Here is a 12059-nt window from a genome sequence, read left to right as displayed (position 1 = left end):
AACCATTTGGACAGATAGTTTTGGTCTCTTTTTGAAGGTAACACTTTGAATTTTTCTCCTCAACTGTCAGAATCTTTTCAAGTGCTACTGGCACTGAATTCTGGAAGTTTGAATACATAGAAGGCAGTGGGTCATCCGTGGGTCGGCCTTCTTATATGTATTCAAACTTCCATAAAACAACCACCACAATTTTTTTTGTTAACTTACCACAATGTCTTTGTGCTAGATGTGTCTTTTCAGGTTTGTTTTTGTTTCCCCCCCAGTCTTGTGACCATATTCCTTCCCTTCTGCTAAAATCAAGAAGCAATCTTTTTTTCTCCACTTTAATATACGTATATTGCACGAGAGCTCGCCACCTAACCCAGCCTTATTTTTGCCTTGGAATCGCGCAAGAACTTGGTCGAGACAGCAGTTTTCAACGGCAAAAAATCATTTTCATCATCAAAAATTTTCATCTCGACTTTGCTCATGAACTAAAAGGTCCATAGCTTTTATTCCAGTCTTTATTTAATGAACTACATTATCATCCCATTCGTCCACGATAATGACTGATTTAGTCCCAGTTATTGTTTTTTCATGGCGGTTTTAGTCTCGTCAAGTCTGTTTTTCATGTGGTGAAAACTGTGCGTTGATGAAAATATTTTCACCTAATTTTTGTTGACGAAAGCAGTTTAGATAATGGATGGATGGATGGATTTCAAATCGATTTTCGATGAATTGTTACATCACGTGGGTGTGCGTGTGTATGTATATAAATATATATATATAATTAGTAGAATCTATTGAAAAAGCTTTATAAAAGTTCAAGCTTATTTCATTTTAAATCTTGATTACCCTCTAATTTTCCTCATTTTCTTTAATTGCATTATTGTTTTACTCTAGGTATGACCCGGGTCTTATTCCGAAGCCCCCATCGGATTTTGGGACATGTCAGCTCCATTATTTCGAGGACTGGGGTGTGGTGACCTATGGCAGTGCTCTACCTACTGGCACAAACCGCTCCTTTCTTTCCTTCAAGTCAGGGAAGCTGGGCGGACGTGCAATTTTTGATATTGTTCACAAGAACAAATACAAAGAATGGATTAAAGGGTGGAGAAACTTCAATGCTGGCCATGAACACCCTGATCAGAACACGTTCACCTTTGTGCCCAATGGGATTCCATTCATCACTGAGGCTCTATATGGACCCAAATACACTTTGTTGAATAATGCAGTATTGTTTGGCCCAGCCCCCACAGGGAGTTGTTTTAATCCATGGGCTGGCCAGGTAACCGAAGCCTGTGACTCTAAGTGGCTGAAATACAAGGTGGGGCCTGCTGCCGATGCTCATGGCAAAGTAGAAGCAGCCATGGAGAGACAAGGAATGGTCTTCATTCGCGGGGAAGGAAATTCTGCCTATAATCCAGACCTGAAAATCCAAAAATTCCAAAGAAACGCCATCCTCCTTCACCCACAGCTTTTACTCCTGGTGGACCATATCCATTTGGATTCCGATAGTCCATCCAGGGCCATGAGCACATTCTTTCACAATACAGAACTGCCATTCAAGGATCTAAAAGTAGATGGTATTCATGGAGCATTTGTATCTCACAATGGAGACAAATATAAAATGTTCTGGATGGATGACACAGGTCACAGCAATAGAGGGGTAGTAGGTTACTGGGGTTATCCACGGGGGTATCCATATAATGGGTCTAATTATGTGAATGTCACAATGCCATTAAGATCTCCTCATACCCGGGTAGCTTACATCTTTTTTGGACCAGGTGTGACACTCACCAGCTTCAGCCTGCGTGGTGATGACCAAAGAGTGGATATTTACCTGGCTACCAAGGAACACAGTTACACCGTTTACCTGCTGACCGGAGAAGTCCTCAGCAAGCCTCTTTTTGCCATGGTGATGATGGACCAAAAGAAGATTGTATTTGAGAAAACATCAGCTCCGGCAGACGACTCACCTGAGGAAGTCGAGGAATATGTGAACATGATGGAGGACAACCTCCAGCATGTCAAACCAGTTTTTCAGCAGATGGAGCGACATATTCTTGGAAAGGTACTGAACACTGACAGCTTTCGTAAGACTGCAGAACGCCTGCTCCAGTTCTCTGACAAAAAGAAAACAGAGGAAGTCATTGAGAAGATGTTCGCATTGTCTAAGAAACAGGGAAAGATGGGAAAGAAAATGAACCTTGGAGAGAAGCTCTCTGAGAATCTGCCTGACATTTTTACACAGATTGAGATAAGCGAAAAGAAAGTGAGACAGAGGACATCGAAGCGCATATATGAGGACAGTCCAGAGGAGGGAGATACGGACTCGCAAGCCTTTATTGAATATGCGGACAGCCATAAAAACAGAAAGGGCGGCTTTGTGAAAGGCCGAAAATTCAAAGAGGTAAACATGTTGGTGACTGCTGGGAGTGAGCGCATCTCCAGCACGGCCTCTTCGATACGACTGTTTCTCCTCTTAAACACCGCCACCTTCTTTTTGCTACTGGCTATCTTATTGACTCGCTTTCACAGAGGTCGGAGCATCCACACACAGAGATGTTTTTATACCATCCTTATGATTGACTGCTTGATCTTACTGTACCTCTATTCATCCTGCTCTCACATACAGTGTTAACATCGTGAGTGTGCTTGTTCAGCTGCAAATATGATGCCTAACACACTGTCTAAGTTGCTTCTGTTGGGATTGATGGCAGGCAGTGTGTGGGAAAGTTCATTTTCTATGCAAGCTATTTCAAAGTTCAGTTCACAAACGAACTCAACTAAAGAATTTTCTTTACAAGAATATGTTCTATGCGGGGCGGCACGGTGGGCGAATGGTTAGCACGTCCGCCTCACAGTTCAGAGGTCGTGGGTTCGATCCCGGCTCCGGCCTCCCTGTGTGGAGTTTGCATGTTCTCCCTGTGCCTGCGTGGGTTTTCTCCGGGCACTCCGGTTTCCTCCCACATTCCAAAAACATGCATGGTAAGTTGATTGGATACTCTAAATTGTCCCTAGGTGTGATTGTGAGTGCGGATGTTTGTCTCTGTGTGCCCTGCGATTGGCTGGCAACCAGTTCAGGGTGTCCCCCGCCTACTGCCCAAAGACAGCTGGGATAGGCTCCAGCACGCCCCGCGACCCTTGTGAGGAGAAGCGGTACAGATAATGGATGGATGGATGTTCTATGCGCCTCCACTAGTCAAAGCACAGCATTCTGATTAATATTGTGTTTGTGGAAAATTAGTTAAGCAGGGGGCGGCCATTTTGCCACTTGCTGTCATCTGAAAATGATATCACAGTTGCTTAGGGCACAGGTAACAACCAATCGTGGCTCAGCTTCAGAAAACAGGTGATTGGTCGTTACCTGAGTTCTAAGCAACTGTGATGTCATTTTCAGTCGACAGAAGTGACAAAATGGCCCCCACTGAGATCATTAAAAACAGGTGGGTTTTGCTGCTTAACTCATATTCCACAAACACAATATTATTCAGAATGCCATGTTTAGACTAGTGAAGGCGCATAGAACATATTATTGCAAATAATTTGTTGACTTCCTCTTGAATGAGCTTGTTCAGTTCATATAAAAAAATGAACTAAGTTCCTTTCAAAAATGAACTCGTTCATAGTTGTTTTTTTTAATACATTACTGCAAGCCATTACCCTCAAAGTATTGGCATTTCCACATTGCTGCCACCCATTCAGTCCACACTAGTAGACATCTGAAAGTTTCACACAACAATCTCATCAGGAAATACTTTGTTCCAAATTAATTTGCTTGCTAGCTATAACGGTGGATACTAGTATAGTTTAACAAGTACACTAATGCCATGTCCACATAAATATGAGGTGTCTCAGAAACGTTATAGGACTTATCTCACAAAAAAACTTATTCAAATGCAAAATATAAACTACTAAGTTTTCCCATTCTAACTAATCCCCCTGGAGTCAAACACACTTCCTCAGCCTTGTCTGCCACGCCTTCATGCACTCTGGAATAATTCTTCTGGGATATTTTGTCATGGCCATCTTGATGTCATCCATGACTATACGTTTACATTCAGTCAATAATATCCCGAATGTTTCAGAAAAATGAATTTTGATCTTAACCTGAATATTGACGGATGTAAACGTAGTCCATGTCTTCAAATCAGACCCCCTTGAGCGTGGGAAAGCTATAGAACCACAAACCAGTAGGGAGGTTGTTCTAGCATGGCGATGTTCTTCTCAGCCAGGAACTGCCAGATGCCGCGCACATTGTGAGCAGACACGTTAATGATGAGGCAGACACTTCTCTCGCCTCTTCTCACACATTGAACGAAGCAAACTCCGCTAGATGTCTTTTTAGATTTGCTGGTTGATTGTCCACATTCCCTGCTTGTAGTTGGGTTTTGGGTTTCGTGACCCCAGTCCTGTAACTTTTTTGACACGACTGGTAGGTATTTGAAAAACAAAACAAAACAAAAAAAACTTTCATCCACTCACAAGCTTTGTTTACATACTGAACACAGACTTTCAGTAAGTTTCTGTTTTTGCTTTGTGTATTGGGTGTTGATGATTTTGACAACTTAGCCAAATGTGTGATGAGTAATTCCACTTCGCTGTGATTTGATTTGCCATATTATTTCTTTGTTGTGATTGATAGTCTGTGAATGTGTTTTTCATGTGGACAGGTTATTTAAAAAACACACATTTTTGTGGATGGATACATTTAAGATATAGCTGAAACAGATGATTTAAGAAGTAATTAAGCTATGTTCGTCCAGTGGGATTTTGCCCGATGCAATCAAGTTGGCTACACTCATTTGGTGCACAACTTAATGACATTGATCTTTCGAAATCAAACACTACATAGCTTTTCAGAATAGTAAATAATCATTGTTATTAATACTGGGCGGCACGGTGGTCGACTGGTTAGCACGTCCGCCTCACAGTTCAGAGGTCGTGGGTTCGATCCCGGCTGCGGCCTCCCTGTGTGGAGTTTGCATGTTCTCCCTGTGCCTGCGTGGGTTTTCTTCGGGTACTCCGGTTTCCTCCCACATTCCAAAAACATGCATGGTAAGTTGATTGGACTCTCTAAATTGCCCCTAGGTGTGATTGTGAGTGTGGATGTTTGTCTTTGTGTGCCCTGCGATTGGCTGGCAACCCTTGCCTACTGCCCGAAGACAGCTGGGATAGGCTCCAGCACGCCCCACGACCCTTGTGAGGATAAGCGGTATCGATAATGGATGGATGGATGTTATTAATACTGTAATTGTCCCATTCCTCTCCTCAGTTTAAAGAAGAAGTCGTCCCCCAAAATGTGTTTACAATATGTTCGCTTTGCCTTCACTAGTCTAAACACACCATTCTGATTAATATTACATTTGTTAGAATATGAGTTAAGCAGTAAAATCCACCCGTTTTTAGCCATCTCAGGGGGCGGCCATTTTGCCACTGTCCACTGAAAATGACATCACAATTGCTCAGGACTCGGGTAACGACCAGTCACGACTCACCTGTTTTCTGAAGCTGGGTCATGAATGTTCGTTATCTGAGCCCTGAGCAACTGTGATGTCATTTTCAGGTGAAAACAATTGGCAAAATGGCCACAAATGCAATATTAATCAGAATGCCTCATTTAAAGTAGTGGGGCTGCATGGAAAATGTTTGGGTTGACTTTCTCTTTAAAAGTTCACTACACACATGGCATATTCACATCACAATATGAATTGCGTTGTTCCCCGAAGCAAGTTGTTGGCCTATGCGTTGCTCAGCGACACATTGCCAGTGCTCAGAACACATGGTAAATACATGGGCTGTCACTTGTTTTGCACTTTTCTACCTTCGGTACTCAAATTGTTTCACACACTGTACCTCATTTACCTACTGATGTTGTAAGCATTCAGTATCTTGCTCAAGGATATGACAACATAGTTACAATGGCCAGGGATCGAACCCACAACCTCTGGATTGGGAAACGACCACTCTACCACTGAGCCATGCCGCCGCCCAAACACATGTAATATGTAATGTAATACATGAAAATTTGCTACAATAAGCAGATTCCTTTTTTCAAAAGTCACTTTTTAAATTTTGTAAATAAAATACTGCAACTCCATGCATTTTGCTGCGTTGGGTTTCCCAATGTGTGAACTCTGTTTCAAAGTACATGTTTACTAGTGGGCCTGTCAAATAACTATCATACGGATGTAATGTTGGCCCCCACTCCATTTGAGCACTCATCTGAAACTGTGCATACCGAGTAAAAGCCCTGGCTGCAGAGCGCAGTTCAAGGGGTGGCTCAACTTGGGGTGGACCTAAACGTATGGCTCCGCTCGCATGAATTCTCGCACAAGTGCCTTTTTTTTTATGTTCCACTATTTCCTTGGCGTCTTCAACGATACGCCGTCTTTGTCAAAATTGTAAACGTATTTTCACTTTGAAATTTACAAACTATCAAATGACTGAAACCCAAATACCTCAAACGTACAGGGAGCGCGCCCTCTGCTGGGGACCATGTAGTACTACTTATCCCACTCAGTCCTAAGTGGAGGACGTCTTTTGACCACAACTTTTGAAACCAATGGCCTAGGCCTACCCACTCAAAATCAACAACAACTTCCCCATTTCAGAGCCTGAACACGCTTTTCAATCTTTCGTGGCTTCTGTCAACCCAGAATGGACGTCAAGTGGCCGTTTCGGCCACTTTCGTCAAATATTGCATGGCTCCGCCCCGACTGACTGAGGGTTGAGACTTTTCAATTTTCGATATTCAATAAAGTGTTAAAAAGTAAGCGTGACAAAACCACCGAGGAAATAGTTCAACAAAAAAAGAAAAAAAGAAGGCGCTTAGAAATCGTGCAGGCGGAGTCAAATGTGTCGCTCCATCCTACGTTGAGCCACACCTCGAACTGCGCTCTACAGCCAGGGCGACTGGAAACTTCAGTCCACTAGAGGCGGTAATAAACCATTCAATAGTGTTTGCTGTCCAGTCCACTAATGAAGACGAAGAACTGTGTTGGGTAAGATGGGTGCACGGGTCGTGCGAATGTTTCGAAATTTCAATTTAGAAAACAGGATTGCGCGAGAAATCTCGAAGGAAAAACCGCGTTCTGCACCGAGGCACAAGCTCACTCAGCCGACCTCCACTGGTCAAAATGACGGTAAACTTATGTTTAGTTTACTGGTTGGTGGTCGCAAGGAGAACAACGGGGGTCAGGCTTTCAGTAAATGCAAAATTGAGAATGTGTCCTTTCAACCCACAGGAAATTCGTTTCCGGCAGAGGTTTTATCGAGTGCTGTCCACCAGAAGAACGACTCTCTGTTGATAAATTTGAAGTCAGTGTTCGTGGACTCGAAAGATAAAACAGCAGGCCCGGTTAAGGTCAGTACTACTAAGTTAGCTAAACGTATCGGCAAAGGTTCAATTACATCCACGCACGTTTCATACACAGATGGTTGTCGCTGAGATAGAGTGCCTTGAAAAAATATTAATAACCATTAATCCCCCCCCCCACATACTTATTATTAAGCATATTTTGTTGAACTGCTATGTGATTGGGCGACATAAAGTGGCACGTAATTGTGAAGTGGAGCGAAAATTATATACCGGTTTCGAATATAAACGAAAATAAATTAAAAAGGAGAATAAATTAAACGAATTTAAATCTGCAACGTGTAATGTGCGTTTTTATTCAGACCCCATAGCCCAAAGTACAATCCAGTGCGATCAATTACCTTCAGAAGTTACCTAATTAGTAAATAGAGCCCACTTGTCATTTCCTTGAGGTTGACCAACGAACTCACCAGACACTTCAGGAATTAAGTTGTGGAAGAGTTTAAAGCAGGCTTAAGTAATAATAATAATAAAAAAGATAAACCATGATCATGTCAAGGAGCAACATTCAATCCATCATCCATAAATGGAAAAAGTATGGCACAACGCAAACCTATCACAACTGTGTAGTCCACCTAAACTAAACTTTGTGTGATGGAAAACTAACATTGTTCATCAACTGAAAACATGCCACTGTGAAATATGGTGGTGGCAACATCATGTGGGGATGATTTTCTGAGACGGGACAGTGAAGACTTAATGTGAAGCTGGATTGAGCAAAATGGAGGGCAATACTGGAAGTCAACCTTTTGGAGAGGCTGCAAGACTTGAGACTTCAAGAGTCATCTTCCAGCAAGATGCGTACTGATCTTAAACATAAAATCAGAACTGCAATAGAATGACTTCGATCATTTCTTTGACCTAAATTCTACTTTTCAATAATCCAACTTCCTGCTATCGACCAGTTCAGTGTCAACATCACAAACCCACATGCTGTTTCCATCCTGCAGTCACTAACTTCACAACACTTTTTCTTGTGTTGGAAACCACCACGAGACATCACATCACTCTCTGTGCTCCTCTGTCACACCCGCACGCACATGCTCATGCATACACATATGCACACACTGACGCCAGTTTGCATGATGAGCAAGAGCCATAACTGACCTGGACATGAACAAAACAAAAATAAACCCGACACAAAACTGTCAGATCTCTGAGTTTGAAAAAAGGAAATCACTGCCTACCTTAGTGGAAGACTTGATACTGGGAAGCGGATGCAGGGACACACCTTTGTTTCATTGTAAACAATTTTTGAAGGAACATCCCTATCGTAGTTTCCGTGTACTGTTTTGAAACGTAGGTCCAGATTTCCTTTCTTTGCAAATCAACAAACAAGCTGTGAATGAGAATAAACAAAAAACAATCCAGTCTGGCTGAGCTTGAGCTATTTTACAAAGAATGGGCAAAAATGTAATTGTCTAGATGTGCAAAGTTGGTCATACCTCAAAAGACTCATAGCTGTAATTGCATTAAAGCAACACTGTGTCATATGTCAGTTTTTGTTTATGATGGCGGCGCCATGTGGACAAAAGCGCTAGTGTTTTGACAAAAATCAACCACATTTCCGATGCGTGCCAGCGCATAGTGAAATCCTGAGCCGTCCTTATAACGAAGGAGGAAATGAGTATGCCGTAAAGCAATTCAGGACATTTGTATTTTTTTGTGTGCCAGGGTTGAACATATTTGTTTTCCAGAATATGTTCTATGCAGGCCCACAAGTATGAACATGGCATTCTGATTAATATTGCGTTTGTGGAATATGAGAAATCCACTGGATTTTAGCTAGCTCAGGGGGCGGCCATTTTCTCACTTCTGCCGACTGAAGATGACATCGAAGTTGCTCGGGGCTCAGATAACGACCAATCATGGCTCAGCTTCAGAAAACAGGTGAGCCGTGATTGGTTGTTATCTGAGCCCTGAGTAGTTCTGATGTCATCTTCAGTCGACAGAAGTGGCAAAATGGCAAAAAGTGGGTGCGTTTTGCTGCTTGACTTATATTCCACAAACGCAGTATTAATCAGAATACCGTATTTCAACTAGTGGGCCTGCATAGAACATATTCTGGAAAAAAATATGTTGGACTCTTGAGTCTGAAATTTTTTATGATGAGGACCGAGACTATTGTCCAGGTGGAAGTGGAAACGCAACTGAACAGAATCAATCTGATTCAGAAAATTTCTCTTATGTGCCCTCTGAAGAAAGTGTCCAAATTATGTCCAACAGAATGAGTCGGAAGGGCTTTTACTGGAGCGAGTTACCTCCCGACCAGTACAGAACACAGAGCCACAAAACCCTCAGAAGTCTGCCTCACCAGAAGATGCATGAGAGTTCTTTCACTGATGATATAATACAAGAGGTGATGAAGTGACCAAACTCGGATAGCAACAGCTAGAAGAAAAGAATGGAAAAATGAACTTGGAAAAAAGATGAATTTATGACCTTCATTGGGTTGACCCTGCTTGCAGGAAGTGAGTAGAACTGGGATGTATCAGTCCGTGAGCTATTTGGGAGTTATCTACATATTCCCATGTATAAGGCCTCTATGGCCATGAGGACCAGACCCTTCTGACTGGTAACAGACCATATGGCAGCCTTCTGCAATGTATGGGACCTATTCCTGTCAACTGCAAAAAGCGATTCATCCCCAGTGATTGTGTCACTGTGCATGACCAGCTTGTGCAATTCAGGGGTAGGTGCAAATTTCTACAGTACATGCCAAGCAAGTCTGCCATGTACAGCCTAAAGATCCTCTGAGTTTTTGATGCAATAGATGGTACAGTTTACACGGGGAGAGAACGAGGGGAAGAAGTTCAGAAGAATCTGGGGGAAAACATCAGTTGTGTAGTAGATTTGGAAACGCAGGTTGCAACATCAAAAATGTTTAAAAGGGAAACAATTAAGATATTTCAAACATGGAATCATTGTTGTGTGGTCCTAAATATAATACAAAATATTATACATGTGATTATTCTTAACCAAAAGGACAAAAATGGCATGAAAACACATTGATTTTAAATTGGGTCATTTTTGACCCACTTATGGAAGAGTGTAGGGGCCAGTCACTCGTGCATCTAAGGGTTAAAAAAAATATATAAATAGATCGGACCCTAGTCAAACAGTATATATACACTTTGATGCACTATGTTCTTGACTAGAAGGTTGGAATGCAGCATACCGCTGTGTTGGGAAATGCATGCCGGATTTGCCTTACATCATAGGCATTTACTTATTCTTTTTCCACATTTGTATTCATACGCTCTCTCTCTCTGTTCACGCAGTCACTGAAGGAGGTGTCTGGGGACGGAGAAGTGAAGACGCGTCCAGTGAAGTTCACTCTTCCCGGCGACTCCCAAGTTCTTGCAAATGTGAAAAACATTCCTCATGGCAAACTTACCATCACAGAGGCTCTCAAGGCTCTCAGCAGCCACCAGAGTCAGCCTATGTCATGGACATCACATAGGATTTCAGAAGAATACTCTCTTAACTTGAAAGAAACCAATTCATTTCTTGAGTTTTTCATCCCGTTTCAAATTCAGATTATTCCACCACAGATTGCAAATACTAAACAATTGAAGGCTTCATAGGCGTGAATGATAATTAACCAAATACATTGTGTTTAGAATGTAGTTCATAGATTTGGGACAAGTTTGTGTTCAACTAGGATATTGAACTTGAATATTTATTTGAATTATATTAATTATACATCTTTTTCTTTCATTCACCTCCACACGGTTAATATCTTGTCAGACAAAATTATCAATTTACCAAAATACAATTGAATGGAGCTAGTGTACAAGAAATTACACAATTGCAATTACAATTATTTTGGAGTGTAGACAGAATGAGCATTGACATTAAAAAGAAATTAATCACTGTTAAAGATGATTTTTTTTCTGTACTATCTTTTCATACTGTGTGAAACCTCTTTTTGTTTTGAGATGCTGAATGTTGACAAACTGAAGCAATTTTACCCCATAAAAATGATTGGAAAAATGTGATGAATCTGTTCCAACCAAGGTTATTATAGTTTACAAAAGGTAACAAAACAAAGACAAAAAAAAAGTTTATCAAATCAAATAAAAATGAGTTCTTTAAAAAAAACACATTTTGTTTATAAAACTATAATTATGGCAAAAATGTCAGTTTTTATCTTTGTAAATTTCATACATGAGCTTTGGAGGTTTATTTTAAATGGAATCCTGCATTAGTGTTCGGATGTACAGCAGAAAGGTCCAACAGTCATATGGGAATAGGGTTATAAAACTATAATTATGGCAAAAATGTCCTTTGTTTTCATCTTTATAAATTTCGTACATGAGCTTTGGGGGTTTATTTAAAATGTATTTATGTATTAGTGTTCGGCCGTACATAAGGAAGGTCCAACAGTCGTTTGGGAATAGTCGGAGGACCCGTCCCCCTGTATTTTTGCTCATTTTTGACAAACTGAGTTATGAAATAGGCCACTTTGTCCTGCTTTTTAAATCTGTTACAGTGATCTGACAGCTTATGTTATCTTGCTAATATTTTCTGACCAATACTTAAAATATTATTGTTCAGCATCATCTAATCTAAAGATTGACAATTTGAGAAAATTCTCATATTTACTATAGGCTATGTAAAGTCCTTAAAATCCTTCTCGAGGATTACTGTATTACCAAACAAATGAAGCATCTCAACACTTACCGAAACTAATTTT

At 41.1% G+C, this 12059-nt stretch overlaps 2 protein-coding genes across 3 annotated transcripts in view; both read left to right on the top strand.

Moving 5' to 3' along the window:
- The window catches only part of dse (dermatan sulfate epimerase), a 35900-nt gene extending 29814 nt beyond the window's left edge, over nt 1-6086 (top strand). For both annotated transcript variants that reach the window (XM_086018511.1, XM_086018512.1), the window contains one exon: nt 883-6086. In XM_086018511.1, the coding sequence (XP_085874637.1) occupies nt 883-2623 (1741 nt within the window). In that variant the 3' untranslated portion in view covers nt 2624-6086. The remainder of the gene's footprint in view (nt 1-882) is intronic.
- A 781-nt stretch (nt 6087-6867) lies between these two features.
- ndufaf4 (NADH:ubiquinone oxidoreductase complex assembly factor 4) lies at nt 6868-11243 on the top strand. Its single transcript, XM_086018515.1, has 3 exons — nt 6868-7127; nt 7230-7348; nt 10642-11243. The coding sequence occupies exons 1-3, from the start codon at nt 6992-6994 to the stop codon at nt 10945-10947; spliced, it is 561 nt and encodes a 186-aa protein (XP_085874641.1). The 5' UTR covers nt 6868-6991; the 3' UTR covers nt 10948-11243.
- Nucleotides 11244-12059: the final 816 nt, after the last annotated feature.

Source organism: Filicampus tigris, chromosome 20 (genome assembly GCF_054856515.1).
Source record: "Filicampus tigris isolate MCC_2025a chromosome 20, RoL_Ftig_1.0, whole genome shotgun sequence".
In the NCBI taxonomy this organism is placed as follows: Eukaryota; Metazoa; Chordata; class Actinopteri; order Syngnathiformes; family Syngnathidae; genus Filicampus; species Filicampus tigris.
The sequence above is the reverse complement of the archived record's forward strand: the minus strand, read 5'-3'. Positions and strand labels throughout refer to the sequence as shown.